Source organism: Falco rusticolus, chromosome 7, assembly GCF_015220075.1.
Source record: "Falco rusticolus isolate bFalRus1 chromosome 7, bFalRus1.pri, whole genome shotgun sequence".
NCBI lineage: Eukaryota > Metazoa > Chordata > Aves > Falconiformes > Falconidae > Falco > Falco rusticolus.
The window spans coordinates 28749880-28773638 of record NC_051193.1 but is presented as its reverse complement, the minus strand read 5'-3'; the positions used below and the strand labels follow the sequence as shown (position 1 = coordinate 28773638).

Below are 23759 nucleotides of genomic sequence, written 5' to 3'. Positions count from 1 at the left end.
ATTTCTGGGAACCAGCTGTCTCCCAGAAATTCAATTTGCCCTGCATCTGACCCTGATGTAAGTCAGCACAGCCTTTGGGCTGCTGTATTCTACAACAGCTGACTACAGCCACTCAGGGGTTCCAAACCACTCAAGGGTCATCACAGGGGAGCAGAGACACATTCCAGCAGCGTGATACGTAAAAGCAGGAAGAGGTCACCAAAGCAACTAATTTATGCCAAAACTTCCCATCTTCCAACGAAGATTCAGCTGTGTTCGAGACAGCTCTTAGCAAAAGGAGTCAAAACAATATGCAAAATCTCACCCACGGTCTTGATACAACTTCTCAGAATCAATTTAAAGAGCACCCCAGGAATACAGTAAACTGTTACACAGATCGTACAGATTGTACTTCTCCACAAAAGCATAAAATTTTACAGAAGAGAGGAATTTTCTTAGTTTTGTTTATATTAAACCAGCAAACATCACAGAAACTGGCAGCATGAGTTCCTAAGGGCCTGTCTCCAAGGAAACTCAACTTAAAATAACTAAAATCACACCTTATTTATTTTGATGTAGACTTGCCAAAGGTCACTCTTACTTGAGAACAGAGGTGTGGTTTATTTCAACATCGGTCACATATAACATAAACCACTCTTGTGTGCTGTGACAGCAGCAACCCAGCAGCTGACTGTGCTTTTGTTCTCAGAGAGGAGCATCCCACTTCCCAAGAATTGACTAACCAGTTTGCAGACTGGTAGCAGCCAAGAGCCCAGGAACAGTCCTGCAGAAGTCACTTCAGCCCAGTGGTTTCTAATGCATGACCCACCGAGTCACAGAAAATTATTTAAGCCTGAGTCGACACATATTAAGAGCAGCCCATGGGTGCAGAGCTCCCAACTGTCTGCAACTCTGCTGTGAAGACCTTGGGCATCTATAAATTGAAAAGCGGCAATTAAGTCGACTGAATCACAAATATAAGAGGGCTCCCTAGCTTAAATGCACACTTGCACCAAGTACTGAGCCTTGCTTACAATCACAACCATCACACCAAAAGGCAAGACTGATCCATCTATCAGGAGGGGACACAGGGGTACAAGCTGAAAAAACCATGAATTTCCAATAAAGTGTTAAAAAACCTGAAGTGCCTATATCCAGACATCAAAAGCAGACAGTAACCAGTACACCCTAGCAGTCAATCATTTTCACCAGAAAAGCACTTGTGACGGGGTGATCAGCACTCCTGAGTTATGCCAAGGATCACTGAGATTCTGCTTGGATCCAAACAACAAAACCAGAGCTGGGACACCTCAGATGAGACTGAGAAGGGGAAAAGAAGGCAAGGAAGGGAAATATCCTCCTAAGCACTAGTGATCTGCAGGTAAGAAATAAGGCCAGACTCCCAAGAGGCTGGGAATGAAGGAAGAACACAGCACTCTCACCATGTCCCAACATTGGACCTGTTGCCAAAAGAAAACAACTCTTGAGAAAAAACAATGCATGCTTTTGTAGTTAACAGCATTTACACTTCTCCAAAGGGAAAACATGGACACTGATTTGTCACTACATTAAGCTCATCCAGGGCTTGCATTTCCAGACATTCAAATCACTTCCTAATATAAGGCTGTCCTACTTCTCCGTCATACTGCCTACAATGTATCATATTTTAAATACCTAGCAGACAAAATGCACATGCAGCACGTATCTGAAGACAGAGGTATTTTACAGCTCTTCCTTCTTCCAAGATCATATTAAGTAGATAGACCAAATCACAGATAGGAATGGCATCTCTGGGTCTGCCAGTCCCATACTAGCACCAACATCTTGGATCAGTCTCCAATCAGTCATGCAGCTCGCTTGTGATTCTTGAAACTGCACACCAAATCAGCAAAAGCCCCTGCTTAGCACGGAAGCAGCAAAAGCAGCTTCAGAAGCACACAGGACTCTCCACCGAGGCACGTATCACGCTGGCTACATGTGCTGCAGATACCCTACAGCTTTGTGTTTGGTGCAGGGTCTGATACTTGATAACAAGGCACTCAGGATGAAAGCACAAGCTGCAGCGATGCCAAGCAAAACCTACAAGGAAACAAGACCTGCTTAGGAAGGCAGCAAAAGAAATACAGCCAGACAGCCTGGGTTTCCCCACAGGGCCGGGAAGCAGACACAGCTCAGCTGTCTACATAGATACAGATGCTGCTGCTTCTTCCCCAGGAGAATTACCATGGGCAAAAATCTACTGCTCGGGGTTGAGATTTGGACCTCAGCCTTGCCAGTACCACAAGGCATCATGGTATTGGAGATAAAATAAACAAATGAGAGCAGTTTCCCTATTCCTCACTGCAGTCTGTTGTGCACGTCTGGCAGCATTCTGGTGGCAACGCACAATAAACATTTGCTCAAATACTTTCCATAGTGAACAGGTTACATTTCTGCCAGTACTGTGCTCTGCACAAGTGTCCCAGTAAGGAAATACAAACCTCTCTTAGCGTCCCAGTTTAGAAGGGAGACAGAGAAAGCCCAATTTAAATAAAACCAACAAAAAAAACCCCAAACCAAAACCACAAAACACCCACACACAACAAAAAAACCCAAATTCCTTGCATTCTGGCCTGAAACACAATTTTTGCTCCTCAAAAGTGAAAACCCACACAACATTTAATGGCAAATAAGAACACTGAGTTTCCCTTTTTCACCACGATGCATTTCAGAGTTATGTATACTGGCCACTTCAGTATTTTTCCGGAATCTTGGTGCATGCACCGTCCTGCCGCAGGCTAGTTGCAAGCGTGACACCCCCACAAGAGGCAGCCTGATCGCTCCCAGGAGTGTGTACTGCCCATTTCTAAATGACTCTGCCGAAGCAGACAAATGTCTCTCCAGCAAGTGCAGCCACCTCATCCCAGGGCTGGACTCACTTTACAGCTCCCAAGCTGCACAGGCTCCTGCTTTCAGCTTTGCTGGCATCAAGATCATGGGCTTAGCAGATCTGTGGCAGGACCAAGGCCCAAGTATTCATGCAAAAAATAAGGCACTGAACAAAAGAGAAATCCCCCAGGAAAACGAAACTGTAATCTCCACAGCTTGGCAAAGGGATTTGGAGGCTGGCATAGTTCCCACAAAATCTTAAGCTGTCATTTTGGGGTAAAATGTGTTTTTGCTTGCTGGTTCCCCTTTCCCAAAAGTAGAGCACCAGTTCAATTGACCCAGGGTCGGATCCTGACTGCAGGCTTTCCCTTTGTTTTACGTGGCTGCACAGGAGGTGTGGAAAAGCATCATCTTCGGTGGGACAGAAGCCTGAATTTCTATAGTGCAGCCGAGCTGCATGTTAGTGCCTGGATCAGGATTTCAGATGTTGAAGGGGCCCTTTTTTCTCTGCCCACTCCTAAGAGGGACAAACCCTCCCTCCACAGGCCAGGCTCCCAGCACCTTGCTAGCCACTTGCAGCCCTCTCACTCTTAATAACCACCTGCCTGCAGTGCCACCATCACCTCTCTCCCTACCCTGCCTCCAGCAATGAACCCTCCCCCTCCCAGGTTCGCCAGTCCTGCCATGCCTCCAGCCTCCTCAACCCACATTTCATCAGTCATCATAATACTCCCATCAACTGCACATTAACGGAAAACAATGGGAGAGGTGAGAGCCAAAAAAACAACTCTAGGCCTGGAAATACGGGATGTGCATCCTTCCTCCCACAGCTGCTGCCCAAGCACCTAGAAACACTACCTGTCAAAATGCAGAACATTCCCAAGGCTAGATCCTTTCCCTTCTGCCTGTGAGACACCTACTTCCCTTGTGACACCTAATGAATGACTCTCAGCAGTTCCCAACGCCCAGGGACTAACTTAGGTGCTGGTTTACACCCCCTGGATAAGTGCAGCAAAACAGCACAAGCAGGGTACTGCCCTGTCACCAACTACAGCTTCCAACTTCAGCCCTGCACTTCCATGGGGAAGGAGATCAGGGCACAAAAGGCAGCAAAGATTCCCCATGGCTTCTGCTGGGAGCTCCCAACGCAGCACATACCTGAGTGGTGGAGAGATACGACTTCTGCACCCCAGCCAGTTCACCAAGTAGTACCAGGAAAAAGATAATCTACCAAGTTCACACCATCTGCTTCCTCCCAGCATAATGGTGTAGACAAACTACACCACACCTATCTGCACTTATTTATGTATACACTTACTAACTACATAGAGGAGACATCATATTCTTAAGTGCGGCCTAGGGAAGGTAGGATACATCAGGTCAATGAAACCTGAATGTGATCAGATGTCACATACACACGAGTTCACCATTGCACTGTATTATTTGCAGTGTGCCGTGCACCCTGCGTACCAAACACTAAACAGATCCTGCGGGGAAAAAATATCCAGTAATGACACAATAACAGATTGCATCTTCATGCCTATATACACACAGGCAAGAGCGGGATTACACAGGCAATCTTCACACTGGTACGTCGTAACTGCTCTGCAGTTATAAACAGTTGACTTAGCAGCCATAAGAATGTTCCTTCAGTGCCTAGAATGCTTGTAATTCCCAAGCTTTTTACCAAAGCAGGCTAAAAAAAAAAAAAAAATTGAAAATGTCTATTCATTTATCTGATTCACCAGCAGAATGAACTTGTATGTTCAGCTCACAAGCCTCTACCACTTGAACTAACTGATACCATAAGCAGCATACAATGTCCCATATGGACCAGGGACAGATGCTTGGCTAGTAGCTTTCACAGCTTCTGCTGATATCAGAATAAAAGCAAGTCTTTAACCATCTCAGGCATAAGGGAGATGCTCACGTCCTGTAACGCCCTCTTTCCCCACACTGAATAGCTTCTGCCCTATATGCACCACCCTCCACTTCTTCAAGTTCTACTGCTCCTCCTCTCACTCTTCACAAATGACACAACTCCTTGCTGTGCCTCACTGTTCAGCCAAATCTTTATCTCCTGGCGAAACTTTACAGGGTAGAAATCCAACAAACAGATGCAAAGATCTGGCCTCTAGCTTCCTGAAACACAGGTCAAGAGGTTAAGCTAGTACTCTGGAAGTATCATTATACTCTTGGCTTGCCCTCGCACTTTCCTTGACAGCTGCTTTGACCACCGTCTGAGTCAGGGATACAGAGCTAGATGCACCTTGATCTAATCTAGTGCCATTGCTCTTACATCTAAACCCCAGCCCTGTGCATCCCTTCACCTAGTTCCTCTTTGCCTGACCTACGACAGTTCCGTCCTCCAGTCGATCCCCTCACCGACTTCTCTCCCATATGAAATATGACTTAAGACAATAGTATCAAACAAGTCCCTGCAGACCACATGCAAACTCCCAACTTTTTTCAAAGACTTGGAATTTGGTCAAACACATTTAGATTATTGACCGGGGGGGGGGGTGGGGGGGGGGGGTGGGGGGTGGAGGGGAGGGGAAATCACACCTGACCTAGGCATTCACTCTTGAAAACCATCAAGAGCATCACCCCTCAGCTCGACAGCACCAGAACTTCAAAGAACATGTTAAACATACTTTCAAATAGTTTACATGACAAAAATGGCATTTTCTCACAGTTGCTCACAGCAAAGATTGAAGAAGGGAGCTGATCACATCCGGACCACACTCCCCAAAACAGATGCCTAGAAAATAAACTCTCACCCTAAAGAGTTACAATGTTTAGTGGAGTTACAAGCAATTGAAAACAGTGTCTCCTGATACGCAGTGTCAAGCTGTCTTAAAAGGCACACAGGACAAAGGCATAAACCACAAAAGAATCACGCCATCTGTACCTACTGCTGCTGTAACCCACACTCACATGTGCAAACTCACTCAGCACAGGACAACAGCATGCCCAAACCGCTGTCCTAAAGAGAGGAAAATACTCAAGGGAGCACTGGTTAAACACTTTGCTTTCCCAGATCTTCCAGTAAACATTTCTCTCCCAAACAAAACCTGGGAAATCATGATCTGCTTTCCCTTCTGTTAAATATTTACATTTAGCAAAAATGCAAAAGATGCTTTGTTTAGGGGCATTGGAGAAGGTTTTAATGGTTAAGTAAAAACTTTAAGTTTGCAAAATGTTTGTCCTCCGAGTAAACATCCATCACATTAAGCAAATGATCAAAGCTGATAAAAATGGCAACTGTATTTCCCAAGGGGGAGGCGGGGGGGGGGGGGGGGGGGGGGGGGGGATTTCTTTGTTCAAGGCTGTCCAAAACCCCTCGTATTTTTGGTTTAGAGAAAAGTAAGACCTTTTCAGAGAATTACTTCCTACCACCACCAAGCTCCACAGAGAAAAAACACACTAGCACAAGTTAATGAAGGTCTAGATTTCCACGCTCCTGTTGTTTGTTGACTGTTACCTGAAGGGAGCCAGTGAGACTGCTGAAGAAATCAAGCACTATTCCTCAGAAAAAGGGCAGAACTGAGTCCATAACTCTGCGTAACAACACTGTGCATTCCAAGCTACACTACATAAGCTACACTACATGGCATTTTCACCCATGCATTGATATTCAAACCCAATGTAAATCTTGCATTTATTTGTACTAGAAGCTTTACAGTGCTGCAAAAACATTTAAAGTATTTCTAATCCTCTTAGTAGGTATAGAAGATTTCAAGGTAGATTATGTTTCCCCACTATAAAACCTACTTAATTTGAAGCTTAAAGACTCTGGTTTCCTTCACCTCTTCGTTAACCAGAAAGCAAATCTAAGTTAACCTGTACAAAATAAGTAAACACAGGCAAAACTAAAGCTGGATCGTCTGGTGACAAAGCCATCATTTTTTGCTGTTTAGGGACCTGATACCCTGAGACAACAGTTCTAAGATGAAAGAACAAGACACTCCTAAAACAGTAAAATGAGAATGCAAGACCTCCAGGACAAGGGTTATCTCTGTGTCATATGTTTGCACGCCGTCTAATGCACACAGTCTCAACAGGGAACCACAAAGCTGATCATGATGAAATCACTAAGCAGTAACAGTTTTAGAGACAAAAAACCACCAACCAGGTCATCTGGTCCATGCCCCAGACACTGCCAGTGTGATCCCAGTTGTGCACTTTAAGGGATTAAATGCCAATATTTTGAAATACATAAGCAAAATAATTGTGTGGCGAATGTACAGTTTCAGTGTCAGTACCACAGAAATACTACAGGTGCAAACACTGTCACAAGAGCTCTGTCCATCTGCTCTGATAACTGCCCTGCTTCTTAAGCTTTCCCCAAGACAAATGACTGTGCCAGTCTGCACAATGATTTTGTGACATGGCCTGTCACAGTAGGAGAAAAATCTATTTTTAGATCTCATCCTCCATCTGCTCACACACAGTTTTGCTTGGGTATCAAGTCTCTGCTCACTGTTCCTCTTTTGCACCGAGTCTTACTACAGTCATCTCATTTGGAGCCCAAGGTAGCTCTGGAAAACATCTTTATAAGCAAATAGCTAGGAAAACAATGTGCTGTGCTGTTCAAAATAAAACCTTACATGCGAGTTACATGTGATCCTACAAAAAGCTTTCTTACTAGAGATAGTAAACTAATATGTTTATAAAGGATCACACGTAACTCACCCCATGAACATACACAGCTGGGACAATCCAGCACCTTCACTCTGCTGAAATAATGAAAACCTCCTTTAATGTCACCACCACCTATAAGCCCCCAAATAAAACCGCTTCACTCCCACAGATACTGCTGGCTCCTCCAGGAATCTCAATTCAGTGTAAAAAAGGGCACGGCAAATGTAGAGCATCACAAGGTTGCTAGTCCACACACAACATTGACGAGCCAGCTCAGACTTACAAAGAAGTATGAAATACTCCGTGTGGTATGGACTGGCTTACAACCTATACTGTCCAGTTAACCCCATAAATAACCAAAGAAACAAGCAATGCATATTAAGCATAACTGATATTTGGGTACTTTTATTTTAGTGTGCACAACATGAGATATGTGACTGAGAGTGCTGAACCCTGACAGTAAGAAAAATTCTCAAGTACCTTCAAAAGGTATTAAGAAGGGCACCCTAAAACATAGGCTGGTTTTGGAAACCAAGGCCACTGTGTATGTTTCCTCCCTCCAAGCCATGAAAGAACACAGCCGTCAGGTTTCTGAGCAGTCAAATGCAGACTTACAAAAAATATCAGAACATTTTTAATGTCTCACCTTTACAGGCTGTGGATAACTGGCTAGCTGAAAAGGGTCACACAGACATAGTCCAGCTGGCTGGACAAAAATGCACATCGCTCTCAGCTTATCTGAAGTAAAGCAAAAATACACTGTCTTTGGCTGTCCTTGTTACACAATAACAGGAAGATCGCGGTGGGAAAAGAATGTTACAGGTGGGAACAGATAACTACAGAAAAGAAACTAGGGGCGGGCTTGGTATTTAGGCAACTAACCAATAATGAGCTTAACTTTTGTAATATGTATGAGCTAATTATGACAAGGCATAAAAGGTGACTGTAAGGGACAATAAACGAAGTCTGCTGATCACTCATATTGAGTGACTGTGTCTTCCCTCCATCGCGACAACAGGCCTCACGAGCCAGACACGTAGAAACATGAAATAAAAGTTAGTGTGATTCACGGAAAAACCCAAACGATCTGCTGTTAAACAGGAGTATGCTTCAGACTCTGCCACTGCAGCACAGCCACGCCATTCACTGCCAACTGCAGGCTCTCCTTTTGTGGTCACTAACATTTCATTAGTTGTAATGACAATATCTTACCTTCCAAGTACACCTCGTACAAGAACTTCTAAACCCTAAACAGACCTCCTGCTAACGTATCATAGAAAATCCCTGCAGTGACTACAAACACATGCTGCTTGGTAGATCATCAGCAAAGCACTTAGGACATACCTGTGACCAGGCTAGCAGTGGAAGTTATGAGGAGGGAGTCCCCATTGTACAGGCAGCTTCCTAATTTTGCCACCAACATTTGCCACCTTTGTAAAGGGACAAATGGGGGACAGGCAGGTGCAATCAAACTTTTTTTTGCATTGAAGTACTCATGCCATGGGTGGGTCTAGCAGAAACACTAATTTAACTCTGAGCTTCTACAAATTCCTGAGCTAAACTGCTGCTGTCAAAAGCTCTACAAGATTCCAGCTCCCTTTGTTTGGAGTGACATCCACTACATAATGCTGTCAAACATCAGACCACAGTCAACACTTCACACACGTTGGACTAGGTCCAGCAGAGACACATGCTGGTAAGGGAAGAACTAACTGCAGATTTGCCCAAGTGACACAGTTACTTTGGGAAGAGGTCACCACCTTACTCACCCCACCAAAACACCTAGTTTCTCTGCTAAACATCAGTATTTCCTACCATAATTTAAAAAAAAAAAACTTAAGTGAGAGGCACAAGCACCGACAATTTAATAAAAAAACCCTGCCCCCATTCAGTTTGCATGTACTAGTCAACAGTGGATGTATTCAAAGCTACAAAAACCACAGCATAATCACAGATCAGGGCAAAATGGTCTGTCTTTGCTTACTACTAGTAGCATCATTATAGTTACTCTATTTGGTTAATCTATTTGATTAGTCTCCTACCACTAGAGCTCCTATCTATCTGATGACATGGCAACTTGAAAGAAACCTCACTTGCACTTTCACAAACATATTATGTCTTCTTGGAAACCACAGACAACATAAAAAAGGAAGTTCCTTTTAAAAGATGTCATTTGAAGAAAGTACGCAACATCTTGACAGATTCCCAGCGTTACATTCACATCTGCATCTTCAGAAAAAATAACAAAAAAGCCATGTTACCTGGAGCATCAGTTCACAGTCATCTCTGCCAACAAATATCATCTCCCGAGGGAGCCGATGGCGAATGCCAGTGCTGCTCACCAAGAACCACGAAGTCACGCTCATTCTGGCGCTTGGCACTTAATCTTTACACATCCTAAACACAAAAAAACCACGTGAGCTATTAATGAAGTGTAGAAGTACACCAGTGCATAGCTGCAGTTCCCAGATTTCCCTGTGCCATGGGACCCAGCGCTGCCTCTTGCACTTCGTGTTCATGTCTTAAATTTCTCATGGCAACAAGCAGTTGTGAAGTGTGCCAGGATCTGCTGTCCATGTGCCACGTGTAGGAGCTCTGCAGCCCTGAAAATAAATATTCCCACAGCAAAGAGCAAGGGCCTGAAAAATGCATTGTTAAAAAAACCCATAGCATGCAGCTGAATCCAATCAAAGAAGTTATGAAAGGGGGGGGGGGGGGGGGGGACACCAACGAAAAAAACCAAGACAACCTCTTTTCCAGAACATTTCCTTGTTGCTAGCTCTGTGCACGAATCACAGCTTGAGCTTCCCCCATCATCAAAGATGAGGACCAGCACATCGGTGAGGTGACACAACCCGGCTCCTCCAACCTTTCCCAGCACACTCCCAGGAGCGGTTACACCACGCTGGGAGGAGAACAGCCTCCCTATTGCTCATCCCACTTCCACGCTGATACGAAGTCGGGAGCCCACAGATCCTTCCTGCCTCCCTCACCCTACGAACTGGTCTGGACCCAAGGCAGGCTGCTGCTCCAGGCCGGGACACACCGGCCACAGCTCCCAGCGAGGGGTCGGTGTGCGGCCCCTCTCCTCCCCCCAGCAGGCGGCTGTAACCTGCGGGGGCAGCGCTGATGGGGGATCCCTGCGGGTGCTGGGGGGCTGCAGCCCGGCCCGCGGCCTCCCCTCCCGTCATGTCGCCTGTTCCCGGCCGAAGGAAAACCAAGCGGCACGCAGCAGGCGCTCCCCTTCCCCTCACCCACCTCCCCGGATCGAAGCTGCATTCCGGAATGCACCGAGGGAGGGAGAGCTCCATCTCATCTGCCCTGCGCGGCGTTCCCCGGCCTGCCCGCCGGCCTGCCCGCCCCAGCGGCCGCGGGGAGCGCAGGTGACACCCGCCGGAAGGATGCACGGCCTCCCCCGGCGGGGGGCAGGGGAGCGGACCGTACACCCCGCACACCCCGCCGCCCTCTCTGTCGCTGCGGACACGCAAACCCGCCGTGGGAGCCGGCGGTGCGGGACTCCGTCCCGCTGGGGCGTCACACCAGCGGCCCCGCCACGCCGCGCCCGGCCCTGCCGGGGAAACGCCGACAAAGCGCCCGGGGAGGGGAACCGGGAGCCGCCGGCCGAGCCCCGCGGCCGCCTCAGCCCCGCCCCGAGCCGGGCTGCGGGGCTGCCGGCCTCCTCCCCAGGGCCGCCGGCCGGGCCGCGCTCGCCGCCAAGGCGGGTGGGCAGCAGCCGAGGGCCGCGGCGGGCCAGGTGCGGTGCCGCGTCCCTCCCGCGCGGGGCGGGCCCGGCCCTTTGTCCGCCGGCGCCCGCCCGCCCCCCCCGCCCGGTGCGGCGGAGAGCCGCCCGCCGCCCTACCTGCTGCGGCCCTCGGCGCGGTGGCAGGCCGGGCGCCGCGCCCCGCCAGCCGGCTCTGCCTGCCCCGCGGGCCGCTCCCGGCGCCCGCCCCGCCCCGCCCCCGTGCGGCAGGTTCCCGACGTCAGGAGGCGGCTCCAGCCCCGGGCCCGGCCGCGGCCCGGCCACCTCCCCCGCCGCGGCGCTGCCCGGGCCCATCGGGCCGCCCGGCCTCCGCCCGGCCACGGCCTCCGCCCGCCCGGCTCCCCCCGGGGCCGGCCCCTGGCGGGCAGGTGCGGCAGAGGCTGCCGGGGTCTCTGGGCCGCGGCTGCCCGGCGCAGTGACAGCCGCGCCCGGCGCAGGTCCCTCAGGCAGCCTCACGGCACCTCCGCCCGGGGTGCGGCTGCCCCCGACCCTGGCAGGCCCCGCAGGCGAGGGCAAGGTGGCAGGGCAGGAGCTGGCGCCTCCGGTAGCCGCTGGAGCGAGCCCTGGCAGCAGGCTGGCCTCCCGCCCCAGTGACCCCCAACACCAGCCGCTTCGCCCCAGTGACCCCCAGCACCAGCCGCTTCGCTCTCACTCGCCCCTGGGCTTTGGAGGGCAGGTTGGCGCCCATCCCTCAGGCCCTCTTGCAGAGTGGCACCTGATGGTTGGCAGCACCAAATCCATCTCGAGGATCCAACCATGGAGCAAGAGCCCCAGGCAGGTGCTGTGAAAGGATGCTCCATTTTATCAGTACTTGTCAGTTGTAGGTAACTAGAAAATTCCCAAAGAGCAGGAAGCGCAGAGAGCAATGACGACTTCTTTTTCCCATCGGGAGGAAGACTTGAGTATCTCTGGTGGTAACAGATCCAACTATTGGACAATCCAAAAGCTTTTTCAAGCCCCCAGCTCCTGCAGAAGTCAGTGGAGCTGCGAACAGCAGCAGTTTCACGCCGTCTCTCTGGTCCCAGCTGGCACAGGCCACTGGAGGAAGGCTACAGGAAGACAGCAAGTTTGTAGTAACATTTCCCCAGGCTCATATTGCAGCTGAAAAGGTGTCTTTGCATTTGTACAGTGTACATTTGGTGTTGCGTATCGTTTCTCAGTCAGCTGCAGGAGCTTCCCTTGTGTCTTCTATGCTGTCATTTGGAATTTTGGCTCAGGATGTAACCTTAATAAAGTCTGATGGCATGGAAACCCCAGGTCCGGTATGCCACTTTCTGGGGGCAGTCTGATTGCAACACTACTCCATGCACCCTCTCCTAGCCCTACAACCTTACTGCAAGGCTGAGGAGCCGAGAAGGTCAAAGAGGGTTGCAGTAGGACCATGAGGAGGGAAGGAAAACACTACTCCTCTTTCTGAAGAGCAGTAGGACTTTGTTATTATTTAATCAATAGTATTACTGCCTTCTTCCCTGGCAAATACATCATGCCCCAGGGTGATTTCAAGGTGTGATTATCTTCAAAGACTTCAAAGCTGGCTGAGGCTGCAGCATCTATGTTTTATTGGAGCACTCTTGGTATCTCCTTGGTGGCAGCACCACACCCTTGCAGCATGCCGTGTCCCTCGGACGACGGGCAGGAGATGGAGTGAGCAACCGCCACTTCCGGGGCACTTTAAAGGCTTTTTCATTGAGCGCTGCCATAAAGCAATAAAATTCTTTACAAATAAAAATGGACTTTAAACGCGTTTGCCAGTTTGTCCTGTTGTTCAGTGTTGGTTTTTTATTGATTTAGCTGACCTATAGCCTAAGTGTTTATGAGTATTATTCACTTCTTCCTGAACTACTTCTGTTTACTGGAGAGGCTGCTCTATGAGCCAATCTGTTTAGCATCTCTATACTGCTGTAAGGAAGCAGGATAATTTACTTCTTTATACAAGCCTGCCATCTAGGCAAATCTTTGTTATAAGTTACTATAAAAAGGTTAGTGTTTGCTTTAGTGTCTCTTTAAGACTCGTTTACCATTCATTTATACATATGTATTTATCTGAGCAGTCTGTCAGTATTTCCCTGTTTATAGTGAAGAAAAATAGTCCCTGTTCCCACCGTGTGTCTTCTGACCTGATTGAAGATGCAGTTTAGGCCAATACACCGGGCCTGGCTGAATGCTGCATTACAGCCTCTTTATTTTATTCCACTGATCTACAAGGAATAAAAACACTAGTAAGTGGAGTCCTTCCTTCTCTCCTCACTGCTCCCAAAATAGTGCGTGAGCACCAGGTTCTGCAGAATAGCCTGGTGCTAGCTACACTGCCATCTCTAAATCCCAGGCAGAGAGTGTGCCTGCAGGGAAAACAAACTGTTGCACTGTTGTATTTTCATTTTTACTTTTTTTCCCCTACTGGAACAAGCCCTGTTGGCAGCCACTGCCACCCTTGGGCTACTTAAACACACAGGCTGACCAAACACACAACTGCCTTTGGAAGTATAATACTATAGAAGTGTCTTAAAACCATCTCTTCCTGCTGGGAAGAGGGAAGGCCTGGGAAAGACCTCAAGAAGTTGGGTGCAGCAACAGCAGCACAATGCGGCTGACCTAAGTTTGCAACAGAAGGTGCTTGTCATGCAAATCTCTACATTCATCTACAGCACCACCACCTTCAACTACGAGGGATGTGCCCATGGCTGTGTTAACCTGCATGACCCAGGAGCAGGAGGTTCACTGTTCTGTACGTGGTGCAGATGCAGGGTAAGGACCAGTTCCTTTTCCCAAAGCACTCATATTCCTAGTAAACAAGGAGGCTGAAGGTGAGATAAAACGTCCGGGCAGAAGAATAACAGTGGGTTGCAGGGCTGTAGGATAACCAGATTTCTGTATCCAGAGCTGTTGAATCAGGTCATCTGTGCTACTGAAATACCTATTTGTTGAAATACCTGAAAATCCACAGCTATCACGACTTGGAGCAGAGCCAGCTTAGATCCCTGCTTCAAAACTAATACCCCACCATCCCCAGAGGAGCTGAACTAAATCAAGGTCTTTCTGCCAGGCTCTGATGTAAGGGAGATTTTTGACAGAGTTCCCAAATACGAACTGTCTTGCTGCATCTTGCTGCAGAGAGGCTTCTGTTCCAGGCTGATCACAGCCGGATCCAGATATCCCATGTGGCTTTCCCCCAAAAGGGCCGTTTTCCCTGCGCATGAGCTAAGGGGAAGAAATAATTTTGATTATTGCTTAGATATTGACATGATGGGTAGCTTTTAAGTAAAGGTGTGCAGGACTACTAGGCGAACTCTGCCCAATTAACCCATCACAGGCTGGCTGAAATCAGGTGTGCACAGCTGCATGCACATACATTCACAGGCATGTGTGCAGCTCATTAATTCCTGCATGCCTTGCATCAAAGAGACTGCAGAAGTGGTTGTCAGGCATTGCTCCCCAAGATTATTTCATTTGCTCTTTGCTATCTTACTTTGAGATGCATCGGGTGAGGTTCCCACGTAGGTCACACAGGGTTTCTTAACCCCCTTCTTCACTTGGACAGATTCTGCTCCCCAGCAATGACTTTCTTTCCCAGAAAGCCAAAATTGCAGCCAGGCCAGTTCTTTGGGCCCTGCCGCAGGGAGCTGTGCACTCCCGGTGCGTGCCTGCAGCATTCTCACTTCAGATCAGGATTTTTGCCTTGATTTTTAATGTGAGCGGGAAAATCTGTGGACTTTTGAAAGCAGATGCTGCAGGTCTGAACCTGCGTTCTTCATACAGCTAATGGTGCTGATGCCTGCCAACAGAAAGTGCAAGATTGAGCCCTTTCCTATAGAGCCCGAGACCAAACCTTTTCATCATCGGTTCTGGGTATCAGCATAAGCTGGATCATTGTAAAATGCAAATAATCCTCCTTCTGGATATGTGCTTTCTAGGTACCGTTTTGAAAATCCTTCCCTTGAGTTTTTTTGTTTATTGATTGTTTGATTTTTTAAATGACTAGGTACTTGTCAAGAGTATGGCTGTTTATCTTAATTTTAGTTAGGCTGGTGTAACAACGTTGCTGAACTGAGTTTGGACCAGCAAAAGCAATCTGCCCCTCCTCTCTGTCTAAGCATCAATCTTTCGCTCTGCCCAATATGTCAGTTGTGCTGGTTGCCAACATTCCCATCTCCTGTACAGCCGGGAACAGGCCCCTACCCTGCCTAGTCAACTGGAAAACAATAAGACCATTCATGTGCATGGTTATTCACTGGCATAAATGTTTGCAGAGATCCAGTCTGACTGGGACAGGCCTCTGTCTTTTGGATGGTTCTACAAGATGGCTTTTTACAATACTAGTATTTTTAACCCATTTATCAACCAGCTATAGGGACAGATTCTTAGCTGGAGCATCGTAGCATTACTGAAAATGGCTTCAGTTTGGCATTCTTGTTTTATACAAGCTGGAGGATTTTTCCTGTATTTTTTTACCCACAACATAGTTCTATGTACCAAGATGAAATTTAATTTTACTACTGTGGAATTTACTAAAATAAAATCCTGTATGTGATAACACTTATTTTCAGAATGTGCAGTATGGCCTTCTCCAGTCACCCTCGTTTATTCCCCTGCCATGACACAAAAAATATTTTCTTTTTATTATGTACCCCAAATCATACAGCTATTTTTAATTTATGACCCTCATAAGCTGGGGTGGGGTGGGGTGGGGTGAAGAAATATCAATGCAATAAATAAAAGAGTGGCACTGGTGTAGTATGAACATTGTCAGAATGTCTCATCTAGGATTTGTGTGGTATAAAACTTTGCTGAAAGAATTAAAAACATAAGCTTAACTGATCTCATTTTTGGCATTTTTAATTAGCAAAAGCTCAGCAATGACGATGTCGTGCTGTCTGATGAGATTAGGTCAAATGATACATAGCTGTATGGTGTAGCATCTTAAATAGGAATCACCTTATGGCAAATCGGAGCCATTTCAATATTACATTTAAAGAAATAGCTTCTCAGGGAAAGTTGATTGGTTTCATAAGAGAAGCAGCAGGGTTTTGAGGACTCCTGTGTGGGAAAACGGGAACAACGGGCAGCTTGAGATCATCTCTATTTCAGTTTTTTTCCTCTTATTCGTTCAATTAATTTTCATGAATGTGCGTATTTCTTATGAGAAAGGTTGCAAGCCTACTTAAACAGGAAAATGATTTCACATGGCCTGGAGAACCCAATGCAATGCATGGCCAGAGGGCTGTACTTTGCCCTCCGAAGCATGAGTAAATTCCTTCTCTTGTTCCTCTGTTGTTTTTATAACGCTAAGGCAAGAATATTTGGTTGAATACCAGGGATGCAAGATTTCCTTAAGCAGTATTGCTCCAGTAACCACCTCTTTTTCTTCTCCTTTCTTTCCCCTAGTACTCCTCTCATGTGCTTGTGCATTTTCAGAGCCAGCCCAAGGTTTATTTTGGGAGTACATTTGCCGCAGGCCCCGTTCCATGCAGCTGATCCCCTGCTGCCCTGTCCCAAGGGTCTGCTTGTTCAGAAGATGCTTTATAGAACTTCTCCCATTGGATCAGTTTCACACCTTTCTAGTAAAACCCTCTTGATATTTCGTTCACTGAGGCCATTTGATTGATATTCATGAAGAGGATGAAAATCCCAGTTTGAATGGAAACATCAGTTTACACTGAAGAAAACCAAGATTGCCATTCAACAGGAGCTCATTGATTTATGAACTGCACGAAGTTGTTCCTCGCTTGAGAGACTTATTAAGACAAGACTTAGAGACTCAGCAATGGGCGAAAGAGAACTTATGAAAAAGAAGCCATTCTTGTATGCTTTGATCAAATTAATGTATTTTACTGGGAATACAAGGCTGCTGAACTTTCTTTGCTGGCTTTATAAATAAGGCAAATAAAGAAGGGAGATTTTAGGTTACAGTAGACAGTTGCATCTCAAGAGGAATCATTACTACTGTCTCTGTAGCCAAGTGTTTGCACTGCTGACTGGTACTAGATCATACCATTCCGGTTTAATGAAAATGTTAGTTCTGCTTGAAGCTATCTTCTTGGTTTCTTGTATTCTATTGCATTATAATTTTTGCCTGCAAGATTAAAAGCTTTGATGCAATATTCAACAGGTACATTAAAAAAAAAAAAATCATAGTTCCCTTTAAATTGAAGGATATGTCTACAGTAATATCCAATGTAGCAGCAAAGACCTTACAGGAAGAGAAGGTTCATAATTTGCTGGCCTGCAGGGAATAATTCATTAAATCACTTGGAGATTCACCGTGTTTCTGCCCTGTGAAGTTAAAATCATATTCCACTGTGTCGATCTTCAGCGATGTTCTTCCCTCACTTGAGAATGGCAGAGAAAAGAGTTATGAATATGGATGAGAAGGTCAGTAGTGTCAGGACAAGCCAGCCTGCTTTGATGGCGTCAACTGTAGGGGCAGCTTTAGTAATTTACAACGTACCAGCCATCAGCTGGAGATTTATATGTTTGCCAGGCATTTTATAAGAACTCATCAGAGCAATGTTTATTTCTTTGGGGAAAACAGTTGGATTAACAGCACCATAGGAGAATAAAAGCCACCAGAAGGAGACCAGCAGAGCAGTGTTTTTGAGAAGTAGTGGTAGTGGATTCATTACATGCTGGTTCTTAAAAGCTTCAGGATACTTTGGGATAATCTTTAGTCATCGGGTGCATGAACTCCCGTGTGTTCCACGCTCATTAAATCATCTTAAAACTCTGCAAAATATGCATGTTATCTAACTGCACATACATGCTTAGTGTTGTCCTTTTCACCACAGATTTTACAAGTAGAAGCTCCATCCCTTTCAGATAAACAGAGCAATCCATGCTGAAACAAGCTCTCAGGTAAGCTGGGCACAGATCATAGTATCATTTCAACACTCCTGGCAGGTCTGAAGTTCCAGGGTATTTCCATGCGGGTGAAATTAACTCCCAAAAATGAATTGTAGGTAGGTGAGATAATCAATTATCTGTGACAGAAGTGAAGGTGAAGTGACAGAAGAGGAAGGTAAAGTGATATCTGAAGAAAAATCAGAGGTACCACAGTGTTGGTTATCTGCCAGGCACAAAGCAACTGCATACTTCTTACACAGGCTGCTTTGTCTAAATCGTCCCGAACAGACTCAGAATACCACTCACCTCCACAGAGTTTTACTACCTTGCAGTATTTTTGAAAAGAATAAAATTCTGGGCCCTTTCAATACCTATACCTACAGAATGGATGCCTGCTGGGATCTAACAGCAGCATCCCACTGCCTTTTTTAATAATTCACTTCAGTGTTTGGGGGTGAATTGCATTTTCTACAGGAAAAGCTTTAGCAGAAACAACTCTGAACTGATCTCATCTGGCCACTGCAGACAGAAGGACCATGTCGTAGCTTGCTGGCCAGATCTAGTATCAGAGAGCACAAGAGCTCTCAGAGGGGGGTCCAGCCATCAGCTTCGGCTGGTGCCTCTCCCTTCCCTGGGGCACAGCAAATTTGTGCAGATTTCCTCTTTTTCAAGGACTTGTACTCCTCCATGGCACCTGTTTCAGAGAGAAAAGGAGGCAGATTAACACCAGTGAGCAGTGCCTCCAGGAAAAAACAGTGACTGCAACGCTGGTCACACCTGCCCAACAGCTGACAACTTGAAGATGAGAATAGATTGCACTACTACATCTCACTGAGGGGCTGCAGCCACCCTTTTTTGCACTGGGACATGGAGAATAGGTTCTATGTCACCTCACAGGGCAGAGCCTTCTCCATGGCACATCACCATCTCGGTCACGTCTAGCCTCATTTTGCCTTTGCCACCAGCTGCTGCAGGTCAAATTTCTTCTCTTAGGGTCCTGAAGAAATATCCTGGAGTTTTCTGCCCACTCATCATGAGTTAACTTTAAATACAGAGATATTCATTAGCACTGTATTTTACCTGAATTTCTCATTCATTCTCAAGGGGTACTTTCCCCACTCTACGTTAGACATTTCTCAGTACCTGCATCTGCATATGCATCAGCTCCAACACATAGTGGAGACAAGAGGATCCAACACAGCAGACAGATGCCGGGAAGAGATTCTCCAAGCAGTGGAGTTGAGACCAGATCGTCAGGAAAAAACAAGCATGAAAGAAAATGCAAGGAGAGGCAAGAAAAAGGCTGAGGACTTTACACCTAGGTATTATACAAGATTGAGAGGTAGCAACAGCAGATGGGACATGAGAATTGTCCCACCTTGCAGCTATTTCCCCTCCTGTTATCTTTAGTAACCAAACAGACTGCAAGCATTTTCAGTCGGGGCTGTCTTCAATACATTTCTTGTACTATGCATTGAGCTTCTCAGCACTCCTCCAATACAAATAGTCATTCAACAGAAGCTAATGTATGCCATGCATGGCTGAAAATCAAATCCCTTTGAGACCCTAGGTAAACTGGAGGTAATGTGTTATAGGAATTTAACTATGAAGACAATAAAAATGAGGAGGGGAGAGAGATGGTGATATAGTTAACGTTGATGACGCATTCTATAATTTCTTTCTTTGATGGACTGGTAATAGCTGAGCAGAAAAAAAGAAATTGAGCAACATCTTTTACTGAAATGATCACATTTATTGCAAGCCACTTTATTAACACAAGGGGAGGATGAATAGGAAATTCTCCAGTGTGTAGTTTGACTGGTCCTATGATCTGTGGCTCAGCTATAAGCTGATTGCTCAGGACACGCCTGGACAAGGAGAGGAGCTGAGGTTAACGATGCTCTGTGGAGAGCTCACTATGCCCTTTCACAGTGAATTCAGCAAACTTTATGCAAATGTCTTTTGCAAGTATTTGAAGGGAGGGAAACCAGCAACACAATATTGTCCTGGTGGCACAAAAGGACTTTTGAAATTTCCAGTTAATACTTGAAAGCATTTTGAGCTCTGACTAGTGCATTGGCCAATTATTTGCCACGTTTCTTTGTTCCACCCTGCAGGATAAAAAGTCATGCAGAAGTATGGCTCAGGCTTCCTTGTCCGTACAGATCTGCCTTTGCAAACAGAAATGGGCACAACAGCTTTCAAAGGGATAACTTTTCTTGCTTTAAAGCAATAAAAAAGAAATAATAACACCACCACCCCCATACACACACCCAAAATAGCTATCTTTTAAAATAGGCTTTTCATTTTTCCATAAAATAAAAGGGGATGCAGTTGGAGGACGAGAGCGACAGTGTCATTCCTAGCATGCCACAGAGCCCCATGCACAGTGAGCAGGAGGAGAAGCACCACGCCGGTGGGGCTGGGGTGCTCCCACCGCAGGAGCCCTCTGAACAGCAGGGATGCAGCCCCCCCTCTGCTGCCCCGCTCACGGCAGCACCAAGCTTGAGCCCCAGAGTACCCAGGGAGAGAGAAATCTGCCTGATGTAACATAACCCCTGGGACAACCAAAGGGATGTGGGTACCTTCAGAGCCCTAATCACAAGATCAGGTCATAGTCAGTTGATGTTACCAGCGGCAGCAACGATGTCGTTGGCCATCGGGCACTTCCATGGTGTATTTCTGTAGCTCTGTGCCATTTCTGCACTGTGCTATCAGAGTTAAGCTATTTTCTTCCATCTCTGAGCTACAGCTGGTTAATTTTTTACATTAGAAGCACTTAGAGCGGATGGTGCATAGGATCCAGCCTTTAAAAACATTGTATGAAAGATGCCTGCTGTTGCAAAAAAAATTTAAGAATGCCATTGGCTTTAAGAAAAGTACCGTGCTGCCTTTCAGACTAATTTAAAACTTGAATTGCAGCCATTTCTAGCTTTAACGAAATCGATAAGACCGTATGCTGTGTCAGTCATTGCCCATTTCAATCTCTGAAGTAATTTTGGCAGTCAGTAGCAAAGATACCAACATCTGGGAGGTTGAGCTCACCCCCGAAGACCCTTTAGGATTTCAGTGGGGTTTTCATATTGCTGCAGTCTTGAACAGTCAAGCCCTGTATCAGTCACAAGTACATTAAATAGGACAGGGCAACTAAGCTGACATTTGGCTTTAGTTAACATTTAAGAAGATGCTTACTTCATCTTCTTAAAACGGTAAAATTGCTGATGATGATGTGAAAAGGACTGTGTTCAATAAGTATTTTTGTTCTGAATTTGGAAACAAGAAGAATCATACACTGATGTCATGAGGCCAATGCACTTTCCATCCCATTAATAACCAAGGAGGCAATTAAACAGAATTATTAGAGATAAACATTATTACCTTAACAGGTCCAAACAACTGTCACCTGCACAACTGAAATGAATCGGTTCAAGGGATCTCTGACCGACTTAATCCTGGAGGACTGCAAATGTTTTAGAGGACTGGAAAAATGCTGCATTTTGAGTAAATAATTAAAAAAAAAACACTAGGGCAATGTAAGTAATTCTGAGCCAGTCAGCTTAGCAATTCTGGGCTAAGTAATGAAATACTAGTTTAGAAGTCAGCAAATAAAGAATGTCAGTGGAAATAATAGGGGTCAACACGATATACAGGGCAAAAGTCTTGTGAAAGAAACTTTTTGTTTTCTCTTTTCCTTAAATTATTGGTTGGGTTGATAACAGCTACTAAATAGATGTAAGATATTTTCCTTTTGTAGATTGCTTTATCATTTGCAATACTCACATATGTTATCACAATAACTACTAAATTGCAAGTACCAGGTAAGTGAATTAAGAACTGACAAACTGGCAAGTCTTAAGTAAAATACAGACTTCGATAAAGACTCGGAGAGAAACCAGAGTGCAACCAGCTCCCGATACCGCAGCCAACATCACCCTGCTGCTTTTTCTATGGTGAGTGGTTTGTGTAGTTTGTGTACAACTGACTCAAATTAAAAAAAAATGGGGATGTGATGGTTTATAGGAGTGCCCGCTGAAGCTGGTTTTGTACCACTGCCTCCTTTGCAACTGGCTACGAAAAACTACTGTGGTATAACTGGGCTGCAGCTGGTGCCTCTGGGTGTAGGAGGTCTAGAGCATGTGTGGGGCAGGAGCTCAGCGCTGGGGCCTCTCCCCCAGCCATGGCAGAAGGAGGCAGCACTGGATGGACACAGAAGCAAGTTGATCTGAACTGCTCCACTTCAGCAGAGCCCTCTGACCCTTCTGGATCAGGAGATTGCGCACTGGCTGGAGACGGGCCATGTCCTCTCGAGCATTGCTCCGGGAAACCTCCCAACCTTGTGTGCTGCGGTCCAGCTTCATGGACCCACCGGAGTACAAGAGGCTCAGCATTTGAAGTTCTGGGTTTTGGCTACCAAAGCAGTCCTGCTGGGAGTATTTAGCACAGCTGAGTGCTTCGTCTGTGCTCCGACTGCTTTTGCTAGACAGTGTAAAAATAAAAAGCTGAGAAGTAAACATGGAGATGTTAACATCCTTACACAGCAAGTTTTCACATCCCTGAGAATTTACATTCCAATTTACTCTTCTTGAGGAGGAAGAAGGGCAGGAGAGGCTTTGAACACCCTCGTCTAGTAGGAATAGATCCCTTTAAATCTATTTACATTTGCAGAGGGTCCAACCACATGCATTTATTCTTCTCTGTGTAATTACTGCTCTTGCCTCTTGGTAATTATTTTATTATCCATGAAGGATTACAAAGCCATTAACCTGGAAGAGAAAAAGAAAAAAGCAGGGGCATGTGGGAAAGACTTTGAACACTGAATTCATTCACCAGTTAGAAACAAAGGTGTGTGTTCAGACGGTTAATAAACAAAAGGTCTGTCTCAAGGCAACTTCTGCTTACTACTAATAGATACCATGAAAATTCATAAATTCACAGCTCCCGATGGGAGGATTTGCTGACTGTAGACTGCTGCGTGGGACTGCATCTCTCTGCTCCTTTGCAATGGAAAAGCAGGGGGTGGCCAGAAACCCCCCCCATTCAAGTGAAGGGGTAAACTCCTGCTGACTTCAGTGAGGCAGGTTCTTACACACTGTGTCCTTGTCTGTCAGGGACACGCATCACCCCATGCTCAGGGAAAGGCTTAAATGGCAGCCTTTGCTATTTGAAGAGAAACTTCAAGCTCTTGACCTAAAAGTAGCACTGCCAGCTGCATTTTGGGCAGCACACCAGCTTTTGCTTTGCTCTTGACGTGAGGCAGGAAGGTGCAGACTGCAAAGGTTCCCCGGGCCCCAGGGACCTGCTCCCACCGCAGGCAGAGCCAGTGCGTGATGAGCAATAGACCCAAGAGCTCACCTGTGCTCTGGGAAGCAATGGGTTTCCTGGGAATGGCTGTACCCCATCAAGCAAGGGGCCACCTAGGCAGCGGTGCCTCTCTGGCCACAGCCAAAGTGAATTCCTGGGAAAAAAAGCAAAAATACCTACTTGCCCTGGGTGCTGCCTGGCTGCCAGCTGTTCACAGCTCAGGGGCTTCCTGAGGTCTGTGTGGTTCCCCTCTGCTAAACAGCCTTTTGCAAACCTGCCCAGCCTCTCCTTGAACTCAGGATAATTTTTATCATTCGCGATCTAATATTGCACCAAAGAGATATAAGGCATGTGAGGTCATGTTTTGCTT

At 46.3% G+C, this 23759-nt stretch overlaps 1 protein-coding gene across 9 annotated transcripts in view; it reads right to left on the bottom strand.

Moving 5' to 3' along the window:
- CEP170B (centrosomal protein 170B) overlaps positions 1 to 11441 on the bottom strand; it is a 60479-nt gene extending 49038 nt beyond the window's left edge. For all 9 annotated transcript variants that reach the window (XM_037394899.1, XM_037394900.1, XM_037394904.1 and 6 more), the window contains exons 1-2: positions 11351 to 11441; positions 9753 to 9888 (exon numbers count right to left, since the gene is read on the bottom strand). In XM_037394899.1, the coding sequence (XP_037250796.1) occupies positions 9753 to 9857 (105 nt within the window). In that variant the 5' untranslated portion in view covers positions 9858 to 9888; positions 11351 to 11441. The remainder of the gene's footprint in view (positions 1 to 9752; positions 9889 to 11350) is intronic.
- Between the last annotated feature and the right edge of the window lie 12318 nt (positions 11442 to 23759).